Raw genomic sequence first — 13,715 nt, 5'->3', positions numbered from 1 at the left:
ACCCCAAGGCCCGAGACGCCTTCTACGCGTGCGTGGAGAAGCACGCGGACAAGAAGCCCACCGAGATCGCCACCATGGGGCTCCTCTTCCCCGCCGACTGCAAGAAGTCCCGCGCCCAGTACGTCAGCAGCTGCCGCCCCTCCTGGGTAACTATTCTAATCCCCATCCGCCTCGCAGCCAGCCGCCAATCCCTCCATGATTCGCGTCTCTGCTTGCTTCTCCTAATAACAATTGGTTTCGGTTTCCTTCGCCAGGTGAGGCACTTCGACCGGCAGCACTGCGCCAAGAAGCGGGTGCAGAGGCTGCTCGACGGCGACGACGATGGCCGGGGTCCCATGTCGCTGCCCCAGCCCTACACGTTCAAGCAATAAGTGGCGCTGACGATGGGCCTGTCCTTTGTACGAACCGAATCTGGCCGAGATGGTATTGGTTTATTGTTCTCTAGTCATTCCTGCCGAGATGGATGCTTATCTGCTGCCTAGTATGTTGAGGAAACTGTGAATCTGTGACTTCGTAGCGATCATGACCGTTGTTGTAGTGCTCCTGTTATCCTAATGACCTCGTGACTCCTGGCCTTTCATGCTTCGTTTCGATGGATGAAAGTTGAGATGTGGAATAATATTGCGGAGGGATGGTTATTGCCAGGTGCCATTTAGAATGCATCCATAGCAAGTTTTCACCAATTAGTTTGCCATATATAAATTTAAGGGCAATATTACTCGGTGCCGTCACAGTGACCACCAAACAGAAAAGTACCATCCCATGTGTCACGACTCACGACAAACGATGGTAGCCATTTTCTTTATTGTAACTTTTAAAATGCGTTATTCCTCTCTTTACAAAGTGGAACCTATAATTTTCATTTGAATTATTATAGAATGGCCTATACTGGTTCATCCACAAAAATGTTATTCTTAACTCCAAAATTTGGACATGTATTTGAAAATTCCTACTTCCTAAATGCTCACTTTATGGGTGACCTTCCATTGTTTGTATATGAAGTCACTATTGCCCCATCTCTGTTTCAGCATTGTTCAATTAACACCTCATTAACTAATCCTTATGAACTGTCTATATTTGAAAGTCATTGTCTTGTTCAGTGTCCTTTTTTTTCTTTGAATAACCATCACAATGCTAAACAGATGAACTCATTGAGTCAATGTAGCTTTTACTTGTGTGGCTATTTCTGTCTAGTTTTTCATTTTGTCAGAGAAGAATGCTTTGGTGATTTTGACTGTCATCAGATTATTCGAACAGATTACGCTAAATTAGAAATGAGCCACTTTTTAGCCCATCAAAATTCCATCTTAGCTTCCCTGGACCTTATTAGGATATCTGTAAAAGATCTAGTAGTGTGTGTCCAAAGGTATATCTGATTTCTGTTTGAGCCTTCGTTGACCCTTTCTCTAAGTAATTCTGTGTGCAGATGTTCTAGAATTAGATGATTGTTTTTCTTTGTAATTATTTAACCTATTTATAGATAACCGTCTTTTGATATATGGGATAGATAAAAATAAGAACGTATGTGTTAATTTGTACACAAGTGTACATGTTTATTTCTAAAATTAGTTGGTGTTGTGACCAGTAATTCTGGATGGTAATTGTGCTTTAAGACCATTATCAAGAACTTATGCGTTAATTTGTACACAAGTGTACATGTTTATTTTTAAAATTAGTTGGTGTTGTGATCAGTAAGTAGATAAGAATATGTAAACATCAGAATGTGATGAATGAATCAGCGAACAAGTAGTTATATGAATGATTGTCTCGCTTTCTGTGTGACTTGATGAACAAGTAGTATTTTGAGCTTGGTTTTGATAATGATTGTATTATTAGGTGGTCCGTTCTGTAATTTTCAAAGTTGTTTCACTATCATTTACCTTGTCATATTCATCTGGAAAACTGGGGATGGCAGGGATGATGGTAGACTTCAAAGATAAGAAAATATGGACGGACTAACTAAAAGGGGTTCAAATAGTTCAGTGAAATAAAAAATAATATGAGATGCAAATAGGTAGCTTTTGATAGAGAATTCTTTCAACTTGCACTTAATTAAATTTCCTTAAGTAAAATGATTAGGTTAAGTTTTGGCCTGAGATAATTTTATTTGAGGGAATTGAGCTTGAGTTTGGGACCTTGCATAAGTTTGATATGAAGCTATGCTTGCAGCAAGAAGATCAATGCTCTATTTCTGAATGAAGTATGTCTTTCACACAGAACAAAGAACTACTCATTTCAATTTTGTGGGTCTTTTGTGCCATTTTATGTCATATCTAGGAATTTAATTAACTCAGATGATCTTGTAATCCTCTATAAGAGGTCTGTATTTATCTCTTATGGCGGGTTCTATGTGAACACTGATAGACTCGGTGATGGCATGTTCTTATTTTTGTGTTAGGTTAGGTTGGGTAAAGGTTTGTTGGTTTCTCCTGGTAATGATGTGGCATCACTCTGCTTAGTATCATACTGGATTCTAATTGTGCTCATTTCAGACTCCTTCATACTCTTCTACTCCCTCCGTAAACTAATATAAGAGTGTTTAGAATACTAAACTAGTGATCTAAACACTCTTATATTAGTTTACAGAGGGAGTATTTATTTTCATTTTTACAGTTCAGCACCTTTTTTTAAGTGATCATTGCCATGTTTGTTCCTTTTGTAAATGAACTATCATGTTTGATGCAAGTTGCACAAGTAAACAGAGCAAAGTTTTGATGCTAAAAAAAACAGAGCAAAGTTTTAACACAGTGAGGCTACCAAACATGAATTGTTAGAAGTTCTTTTGATTCGTTCTGTAACCTAGGTCCTCTTCCTTATAAGAAAACATCATCTTCCTTATTTTATGTCATTGTGTATTCGATGTGGATTTTACAATGGTAAAAAGTTCTCGACGTGGATTTAGATGTATCTAGCTAGCCACTCAATGTATCATCAGTAGAGAACACCGGGTTCTGGTCATTTTCCCCAGGTTCATTAAATATAATTTGAGAAAATAAACGGGCCACTTTATGACCCATCAAAGTTCTATCTCTGCTTCATTGGCCCCTTTGAGTAATCCTGGGATATTTTTAGCTTTTTGTTCTGTCTTTGTTAATTGCTATTTATCATGTCATATTCACCTCAAATAGGTGGGGTTGCAAGTGCTCCTGCTGTATTTATGTGCTGTTTGATTTGAGGGATAAGCTAATCCTTCGTTTTATACTAGGCCTATGCTTGTGAAGTTGGGAGGTGGTAATTGGGCAACTCATTTCATTCCTCAAACCATACAAGGGGCAATTCATCACCCAGTTTAGTAAAAGAAAAGATAATATTTGATATGAATAGTGTGTTCTCACAGTGGATTATTTACTGTCCATATGGAAATTTTGATACAAAAAACCTTGGGTAAATGAATATAGGTAACATCTTTTCTGAGGTAGTATAAGAATAGTTAGTTTTCTTGGGAGAAATTTGATCTTAAGCTATGATTGTGGCAAGTTGATCAAGTCAAATAAAGTCTGCCTTTCACTATGTAAAATGTTGGGAGTCTCTGACTTTGGTATTGCTTTGTTCCATTTTACTTTATACTCCCTCCGTCCGGAAAAACTTGTCCCAAGCTTGTCCCTCAAATGGATGTATCTAGCACCAACTTGGTGCTATATATATATCCATTTGAGGGACTAGCTTTTTCGGACGGAGGGAGTATATGTGTTCTGTCTTCTGGGTTTTGATATATGTTGTCTGCTGGCCACATTTTGAACTGGGTTAGGCTGTGTAAGGTTTGTTTGATAAGTGGGGCCACCGCACTATTTAGTAAGTACTATCATGGTTGATTCTACTCCCTCCGTTCCGAATTACTTGTCGCAAGTATGGATGTATCTAGATATATTTTAGTTCCAGAAACATCCATTTCTGTGACGAGTAATATGAAACAGAGGGAGTAATAGCAGCTATTCCTTTTAAATTCTGTTGGCCGCGCCCGTGCCTTCTTTGTTTTACGATTCGACCTTGTTGTGTGTACTCCTAAATTGGCGATCCTGTAGCCTGTGATTTTACTGTCGTGATCAAATGAGGTTTCCCTACTGTGTTTTATAAAGCTGCTCCTGTGTCGGCATAACCCAGTGCTCCATTTCTTGGTGGCTGTTGTTTGAAAGCATTAGCTGCTTCTTTAGGCTAATAGGAGATTTATTCAATATTATAGCACCCACCAAGGAATGAAGGACGATCTAATTTGTCTGTCTTGCAGCTGAATTAATTAGTTGTAGAGACGATCATGTCAATGTGCTGTCAGTCACCTCCCTTCCCTATATATATAATAAACATGCTTAGGGCATACCCACAATGCATTATTCCTTTCGGCTCTATTCAAAGATGAAACTTTTCTGTCTCAAAAGAAAAAAAAGATGAAACTTTTGTTGCGCGCTGCACATGATCGATGATAAGGTCCACCTTACTTTCCTCCACCAGTACAACGAGGCACGGCCATGGCCCATGGATTTGGTCTCAAATCAGTAGGTATAGGTAGAGCACATGAACAAACATCGCGTGGAACATTACCAACCACAAGAGTACAATCATCAGAAGAATCCTGTAGCAATTACAGCGCACCTGGGGTGCTTCCCGGGATCATCACCAACCACAAAGCAGTGCACAGTGCAGAGTAACCACGTACGTATTTACATGCTCTCTTGCTACTGGTTGGTCTTCGATCATCATCGTATGCTACATGCGGATGTACAGCGGTCTGCAGAGCAAACCATGGAGGAACTACAGTTGCTTCTCGGACGAAGCATCCAAAGCGAACGTCGCGTCAGAAGCAGCGGCAGAGCATCTGCACCGGAAGAAGAGACAAGTAAATCCATGCCTGCCCCATTGCAAATCACATGCACGAAATGCAAGGTTTGGCCGTCAACAGGTGCTCACCTTCCTCCGCTTCCGCCACCGCCACCGCCGCTGCCGGCGCCGGGCCGACGACGCCGACGCCTGGGCGAGGAGCAGGACCTCAGGCCGCAGCACCAGCGGCGACCAGAGCCCGCTCCTCCCGTAGTCGAAGTCGAACTCGCTGGTGTCCGCGAACTTGCCCAGGAGCCCGTCCGAGACGTCCCTCGACACCAGCTGCACCACGAACCCGCCGCCGCCGCCGCTGTTGGTGATCACAGGCGACGTCTCCTCGGAGTCGGAGTCAGAGCAAACGCTGGTGATCTCCGGGGACCGGGAGGGCGGCGACGCCGGCATTGTCGCGCGCGGGCAGGGCAGCAGCTAGGAATAGGATGATCGAGCGGAGAAATACGCGGCCGGAGAACGGCTGGTGGGCTGTTGCACTTGCAGCATCGCCCTGTCCGCGGACAGGAAAGAAGAAAGAATTTCGCCGCGGATCCTGTGGAGGTTGGAGGGAGAAAATGACTCGGTTTGGACCCGCTCCCTGTTGGGATCGTGGCCGCCCGCAAGAGACAGCCGCGTCGAGGGGGGCCACGACTAGGCCATCTCCTCCTCCTCCCTTTCTTTAATGGTGGCAGGCCCTCTCCTCTCGCAACAAGCACAGCGCAGCTGATCTCTCTCTCGTCTCTCTCTGGCAACCGACCGCGCACCTCTCCGTCATGTGGCGATGCCTCCACGTAACATAACATAGGCCTCGCATCCATCTCATGCACCAGGACGATGCTGCGACGCAGAGAAGGTTCCGTGGCAACATGCCATGTTAACTCGAGCAGCAAAAGATCGTGCTCGTACGTACCTCTCTGGGCGGGCGCAGTACCACTGCTTGGTCTTTATTGGCAACCCCATACCCGATTGCTGCATAATTCGCCGCAATTATGGGCGGGTTTATTAGAACGGATCTTGATCCGGCACCCCGGCCGGCCGCGGGTTCGTTCGCCGAGATATACAGAGCAGTAGCAATGAAGCCGAGCTTTTCCGTATGGAACGTGGGGGAAGGGGATGCTACCAGCCGCAGGCAGGCAGGCAACGCTGGGACACCGTCGTGAGCCACCTACCATTAGACGGGCGACCTTTCCGAAACGGATCGATCCGGGCAGGTTGGTCCTTGAGGATTGATCGGGTCCATCCGTGGTGGGGCTGATTAGATCCAAGATCTAATCAGTTTGGGTGGGGATCACGCCTCACCTCACGGCCACGGCCAAGAGAGAGCTTCCGGCTAATCTCTGTGCGCCCTTTTCAGCGGATAATCCCATCTGTCAACGCTCGATGGAGTAAAGAGGAATCGGCGTGGGGAGCATCGAGAGAGTGAGTGATGTGGCCACTTTGTGAGTGTGTGTTGCATTTGCACACTTCAGTTAATTTACTTAAAGAGATGTTTAATTGCCAGTACCCTAACTTTTTTGCCGAAAAGGGAGACGTGACGGGCGCTTAATTGGATGTTAAATGTGTCGCCTAATCTCCAATCTAGAAAGTAGGCGTCAAACGTCATCCTGTGAAGGAGAAAGCGCGGTTTTAGTTCATTATCCTCACACGGTACACGCAACGCATGACTGAGTAAATTAGGCTTGGCGGGCACGGGGTCATAGAATCAGTCTCAGGCAGCCTGGTTATAGCTTCTGCTTTCCGATGACGATCACGATGCTTTGCAGCCCACTTTGATTTCCTAATTAATGGATCATATGGTAGTTTAAAATCAACTTATGAGTGTGACATTTTGTTTTGCTTGGCTACAGTGCCAATAGTCTTTCTTTCCTTTCGAAAAAGAGTAGCAATTCTGCTTCATGAGTTTGTATTAGCGATTTCTATTTCTGTGTCCCTTCTTTTTTAGTTGTGCTCAGTTTTTTCTAGCCCATCTAACTTTGCTCACTTTTGCCCTCTTTCACTCGCCCGGGCCTCACAAAAGGCCAAACAGTGCCTTGGCGTCCGGTCAAAGCCTTTGACCGTTACTTTGCCGGTGCTGACGCATGGGACCGACATGTAAGGCCGCATGCATTCACGCTGGCATACAAAATTGAATCAAAGTCGCCTGTTGTAAGCGTTTGCTCGCGCTTTCGTACGTCGGGACTCGCGCCGCCGCTCCGATTAATGGCGGTTTAACGCCGCAACCCAGCCCTTCCCGTGCCATATATACAGCCCCCATCACATTTCGCCGCTCGCCTCCACAACCTTATCCACCGCCGGCGCCACTACAACACAAACCCTAGCTCTCCTCTCCCTCCACCCCTTCCGCTTCCATGGTGTGGTTGTGCAGCATCACTCTCCGTGAAGCCGAGCTTCTCGCCATCTGCGACATCCTGGTGCCGCCGGACACGCGCCTGCCGGTGGGATGGGTTCTGAGTGCGAGGGGTCTTCTTGTGGCGCTTGCCCCCCTCCCTTTCAGTACGATTGCCTTGGCGTGTGTCGTCCGTAGGTTTTGGGCACGTCTGATGCCGGAGGAGAGGGCGCATCCAGGCTTCGAGCCTAACGCCCCATTCTGGCCGCAAATCCTTGGCCAGGACCGTGCCGCTCAAATCCAACAGTTTGACGACCCCAACCCGATGCCGCGCTTTAACATTGTGGAATGGCCCGAGCTTCGACGAGATCATTGCCGTGTGCCGCTCGCAGGTTGCGGAAGAAGATTAATTTCAGATTTGGGAGTAGGGCCGCCTCGAAGTTGTTGTTTTATATGAATAAAATATGTATGAATTCGTATTGAATATGTTTGCACAAATCATTTCGAATGATTGTATTTCGAGTTGTTTCGCATGCAGTTGGAATGACTCGTGATTTATGTGCGCCAATCATTTGGAATGACTAATATCTAGTTGCTTGCATGCACTTGGAATAACTTGTGAATTATGATTTTTTTTATAAAAAAGGCTCAAAAATTAAAATCTTTTTGCATGGAGGCCTCTTATGTGCAATTGCTTGTGGGAAAAACGATAAACGGACTATACCATAAATAAAAAGTTTTTTTTTCATTTTCTAGTGCCATTCATGACTTTTTTTCTAGTGCCATACAAGTATTTTCTTTTGTGTGTGTGTGCATGTGCTGTTCATGAGGCTTTGCATGATTCTCCTATTGATTCAATAAACCTTAGTTCTCACTAAGGGAAATACTTAGGAAATACTTATCTCTACTGTACTGCATCTCCTTGCTTTTCAGGGAACATTCCAACACAACTCACGAGTAGCAGGCTACTAACTAATAGCGGCCACAATAATCTCATCGGTTTGGGCTTGAAAAATCGTAAGTTTGGGGAGGTTACTTCCACGTCTACATTAAGATGTGGCAGTATTTATTTGAATAATTTGTAATGAGGTTGTACTTTAGCTCGGTGAGCTTCAAACACTCGTGTTGGTTTGTTCCAACACTCTGATTTCTATTTGGTTTTGCTTTTTGTTTGTTTGTTTTACTTTTCTTTTTGCCGGTTGAATTTCTTTCGCATTTCAAAAATAAAAAACCAAAATAATGTTTTCTTTCGCTTGCTCTTTTTCTTTTCTCCGCGGATTTCCGTTCGCGTTCTTGCTAATATTTTTCCGCATTGGAGTTGGTCTACGTTGGGAAGCGAGGAACACAACTTGAGGAAGAGAAACATGAACATTCATGACCATGAAGGTGATGAGTCCCTTTGGTAATCCGGTAACGAATAACATAAAGGTTCCTAGCCTCTTTCCCCAATGTGTGACCCTGAGTTATCGAACCCATGAGAGGATGTGCACTTACGACAAGGGTTTTCTACCTAAGCCTTTGTGAGAGAATTCAATTCCAGTTTTAGACCGGATCGTTATCACATTTGCTATTGAAAACACTTATAATAAAAACAGACATGGGTACGAGGACTTGATTCTTACAGCCATATGTTTGTGATCGGGATCACCATGATCTTAATTTATTCTCTTGAAGACACCCGTTAAGATGTGCTTACAATGACTCTAAGTGGGGGATGCGTACAAATTACGTTTTGACCGGAACACGCCCTACATCAAGAGTCAGTTGTCCAACCATAGGCCCTATCCGTTGCACGTCGCAATCACATCATAGCAGTTGTTTTTCAGAGCTCAAATTCATCATTAAGATCCCGAGCACAAATATAAGGTTATGAGAGTAAGACCTCATACCCATGCATATTTTTCATGCTATTGTTTTCACCCCTAAGGTTGTTACAGGTCAGGTTGAAAATTGGAATTTAATTCCTTAACAAAGAGTTGTGATAGCCTTTATCCTAGTGCACATCCTCTCGTGGGTTTGTGTAACGCCCGGATAATTAAGCTACAATAATCCCATGTTAATAGTGCCATATCATCACATTACTGTCGCTAATCTTTATTTGATCCAAATCACAATTCAAATTCAAAACCAAGTTTAAATTCAAAATTCAAATTTCTCAAACATGCAAACTACAATGTTCAAAGTGTTGCAAATAATCCCTGGATATTTGTTATGTTGAAACCCACATTTGTATAAAGTAATTAAACGCCTTTAAATGAATAAAACAGGGGCTAAAAACAATTATTGAATGCCTTTAATTAATAAACAAATACAAACCTATTTTTTATTGTACCAAATTAATTTTGGCAGTAACCTAATTATAAATACTAATTTAGGGGCTAGTGTTATATTTTATAAAACTAAAATAGAAAATAGAAAAAATAGTAACTATTTAAAAAGAAAAGAAAATGCAGAGTAGAAAAAAGGGAAAAAGATGCCCCTGCCCTCTAGACCTAACCCACCTGGGTCGGCTCAGCCGGCCCGCCTAACCCTCCTGAGCGGCCCAGCCAGAACAGGTTGTCCCCCCAGTCGCCTCCCTGTTCGAGCGACCGCGAGCGCGGGCTCCACCGCACCACCACGCAGACGATGAGGTGGATAAGCCCCCGCCCCCGCCGCCTCGGTCCTCTCCCCTGCGCTCATCCACTCCACTCGCCCGACTCCCCCACATCCCTGTCCCTCGCTCTGCCTCACTCTCTCCACCAAGCCCGAGCGCCGCCATGGACGCGACGCCGGCGTAGCCGCGACCACCACCGTCCCTGAGCCCCTCCGCCGCGTCCTGATACATTTCCAATGTACCTATAATTTTTTATTTTTTCATGCTATTATATTATCTGTTTGGATGTTTTATATGCATTATATGCTATTTTGTATTATTTTGGGGACTAACTTATTAACCTAGAGCCCAGTGACAGTTTTTGTTTTTTTCCTTGTTTTTGACTTTTTCAGAAAAGGAATATCAAACGGAGTCCAAACGGAATAAAACTTTACGGTGATTTTTCTTGGACCAGAAGAAATCCATGAGACTTGGAGAGGAGGCCAGAAGACCCACGAGGCGGCCACAAGCCGTGGGGTCGCGCCCCAGGGGGGTGCCCCTGACTTGTGGGCCCCTCTGGACCGTCTTGACCTAATCTCTGCACTATAAATCCTCAAATATTCCCCCTATACCAGAGGGCACACCAAAAGTACTTTTTCGCCGCTTCAAGCTTCTGTTCCCGTGAGATCCCATCTTGGGGCCTTTTCCGGAACTCCGCCGGAGGGGGATTTGATCACGGAGGGCCTCTACATCAACCTTACTGCCCTTCCGATGAAGCATGAGTAGTTTACCACAAACCTAAGGGTCCATAGCTAGTAGCTAGATGGATTCTTTTCTCTCTTTGATCTTCAGTACAATGTTCTCCTCGATGTTCTTGGAGATCTATTCGATGTAATCTTCTTTTGCGGTGCGTTTGTTGAGATCTGATGAATTGTGGATTTATGATCAGATTATCTATGAATATTATTTGAGTTTTTTCTGAACTCTTTTATGCATGATTAAGATATCTTTGTACTTCTCTTAGAACTATCGGTTTGGTTTGGCCAACTAGATTGGTTTTTCTCGCAATGGGAGAGGTGTTTAGTTTTGGGTTCAATCTTGCGGTGTCCTCACCTAGTGACAGAAGGGGTAGCGAGGCACGTATTCTACTGTTGCCATCAAGGATAAAAAGATGGGGTTTATATCATACTGCTTGAGTTTATCCCTCCACATCATGTCATCTTGCTTAAGGCGTTACACCGTTCTTATGAACTTAATACTCTACATGCATGTTGGATAGCGGTCGATGTGTGGAGTAATAGTAGTAGATGCAGGCAGGAGTCGGTCTACTAATTATGCGCTTCTCTATCAATTGCTCAACAGTAATTTGCTTACCCACCGTATGCTTTATTCAAGAGAGAAGCCTCTAGTGAAACCTATGGCCCTCGGGTCTATTTTCCATCATATATTTTCAGATTAATAAACCAAAAAACCCAAAAATACCTTGCTGCAATTTATTTATATTTACTTTAGTTTGCTCTTTTATTTATCTTTTATACCTATCTCTATTAGATATCACTCTTGTTCGTGACTGTGAAGGGATTGACAACCCTTTTTTCACGTTGTGTGCAAGTGTTTGTTAGTTTGTGCAGGTACATATATTGGAGACTTGTTTGTGCCTCCTACTGGATTGATACCTTGGTTCTTAACTGAGGAAAATGCTTATCTCTACTTTGTTGCATCACCCTTTCCTCTTCAAGGAAAAAATCAACGCAAACTCAAGAAGTAGCACGTCCCTGCGCTCCGCCAGGATCCCGCCCCGTGCAAGCTCGCCACTAGCCCTTCCCCGGTGAGCTCCCCTCGCTTTCTCTCTTCCGTTTCCCCGTAGCCCGACGCCGTAGCCCACGCTTGCCGGCCGCGCCCGAAAGCCCCTGCCTCGCGTCCTGGCAGTCCCCTGCCGGCGTGTTGGTCGTGCCCTGGCCCGACGCATCCCGCGCCCGCGGCCACCTGAGCTCTGCCTCTGTCGCTCGATGTGCGTGCCTATTGCCGTTGTGCGCACCCGCTGCCCCGCGCTCCGCTTCGCCGGCAGCGCCCCTCAGCCATGTCGGCCCTGCGCGCACAACCCCATTTCCCTTCATTGCCGCCGGCCGCCGCTCCCCGCTTGCCTCCGGCCGCGGGCGTCCGCTGCCACGGCGCCCGCACGTCCTCCCCCCTCTCACACCACTGCCGCCGACGTGGCATAGGCCTAGACCCACCCCGTGTTGCTGCCATCGGGCCCCACGGCCCCGGTTGACTGGTCAATTGACCCAGTTGACTAGCTGATGTTGGGGAACGTAGCATGCAATTTCAAAAAAATTCCTACGATCACACAAGATCTATCTAGGAGATGCATAGCAACAAGACGGGGAGAGTGTGTCCACGTACCCTCGTAGACCGAAAGCGGAAGCATTATGTTAACACGGTTGATGTAGTCGAACGTCTTCACGATCCAACCGATCCAAGTACCGAACATATGGAACCTCCGTGTTCAGCACTCGTTTAGCTCGATGACGTCCCTCGAGCTCTTGATCCAGTAGAGGGTCGAGGGATAGTTCCAACAGCACGACGGCGTGGTGATGTGATCCGCGCATGGCTTTGCCTAAGCATTATGACGCTATGACCGGAGGAGTAAACTGTGGAGGGGCACCGCACACGGCTAAGAGAAATCTTGGTGTTCCTTTGGGGTGCCCCCCGCCCCCGTATATAAAGAGGAGGAGGAGGCCGGCGGCCAGGAGGGGCGCGCCAAGGGGGGAGTCCTACTTGGACTCCTCGTCCAAGTAGGATTCGGCCCCCCTATGGGTTCGAGAACTATATAGACATGACCGAGACACATCTCCGGTAAATAACCAATAGCGGAACCTAGATGCTCATATAAGGCTTATAGTGACGTGCATTACCAAGAGGTCCCAGAGATACCTCTCTGATACTTGGAGTGACAAATCCTAATCTTGATCTATGCCAACCCAACAAACACCTTCGGAGACACCTGTAGAGCATCTTTATAATCACCCAGTTACGTTGTGACGTTTTATAGCTGATACGTCTCCGTCGTATCTACTTTTCCAAACACTTTTGCCCTTGTTTTGGACTCTAACTTGCATGATTTGAATGGAACTAACTGGACTAACGCTGTTTTCAGCAGAATTACCATGGTGTTATTTATGTGCAGAAACAAACGTTCTCGGAATGACCTGAAACTTCACGGAGCAACTTTTTGGAAAATATAAAAAATACATGCAAAAGATGAAGGCCAGGGGCCCACCACCTATCCACGAGGGTGGGGGGCACACACCCCTACCTCGTGGGCCCCCTGGAGCTCCTCCGACTCCAACTCCAACTCTATATATTGTGTTTCGGGGAGAAAAAAAATCAAAGAGAAGGATTCATCGCGTTTTACGATATGGAGCCACCGCCAAGCCCTAAAACCTCTTGGGAGGGCTGATCCGGAGTCCGTTTGGGGCTCTGGAGTGGGGAATCCGTCGCCATTGTCATCATCAACCATCCTCCATCACCAATTTCATGATGCTCACCGCCGTGCGTGAGTAATTCCATCGTAGGCTTGCTGGACGATGATGGGTGTGACGCCCGGGTAATTAAGCTACAGTGATCCTCTGCTAATGGTGCCACGTCACCTTGTTTATAGTTGCTAATCTCGAGTTAGTTCGAAACCGATTCAAATTCAAATTCAAAATAAAGTCAAACAGTTAAAGTTTTCAAAAGTCAAAACTAAAATGTTCTAAATGTAACAAATAATTCATAAGTAATGTTGGTGGAGGAACCACATTTTTATAAAATGTCTAAATGCATTCAATTAATTAAAACTGTCGGTAAAATAAATAAATAAGTGTGTTGGTATTTTATAAAATACTAAACTATATTATTTGGGGGTTAAACCTTTTTGTGGCAGAGGTATAATTAGTGTTACTATTTAAGATACAACTTTTATATTTTATAAAACAAAAATAAAAGAAAACTGAAAAGAAATAGAATAAAAAA

The 13,715-nt window shown here is 45.0% G+C and overlaps 2 protein-coding genes across 3 annotated transcripts in view; one reads left to right on the top strand and one right to left on the bottom strand.

Moving 5' to 3' along the window:
- The window catches only part of LOC119332051, a 2,914-nt gene extending 2,263 nt beyond the window's left edge, over positions 1-651 (top strand). For both annotated transcript variants that reach the window (XM_037605229.1, XM_037605228.1), the window contains exons 2-3: positions 9-146; positions 255-651. In XM_037605229.1, coding sequence (XP_037461126.1) covers positions 9-146; positions 255-371 — 255 coding nt within the window. In that variant the 3' untranslated portion in view covers positions 372-651. The remainder of the gene's footprint in view (positions 1-8; positions 147-254) is intronic.
- A 3,757-nt stretch (positions 652-4,408) lies between these two features.
- LOC119327822 lies at positions 4,409-5,590 on the bottom strand. The gene is made up of 2 exons (XM_037600907.1): positions 4,903-5,590; positions 4,409-4,810 (listed from the first exon to the last, which is right to left on the bottom strand). Exons 1-2 carry the CDS (start codon positions 5,212-5,214, stop codon positions 4,790-4,792), a joined length of 333 nt encoding a protein of 110 aa, XP_037456804.1. The 5' UTR covers positions 5,215-5,590; the 3' UTR covers positions 4,409-4,789.
- Positions 5,591-13,715: the final 8,125 nt, after the last annotated feature.

Source organism: Triticum dicoccoides, chromosome 7A (assembly GCF_002162155.2).
Source record: "Triticum dicoccoides isolate Atlit2015 ecotype Zavitan chromosome 7A, WEW_v2.0, whole genome shotgun sequence".
In the NCBI taxonomy this organism is placed as follows: domain Eukaryota; kingdom Viridiplantae; phylum Streptophyta; class Magnoliopsida; order Poales; family Poaceae; genus Triticum; species Triticum dicoccoides.
This window is presented reverse-complemented; position numbering and strand designations above follow the sequence as displayed.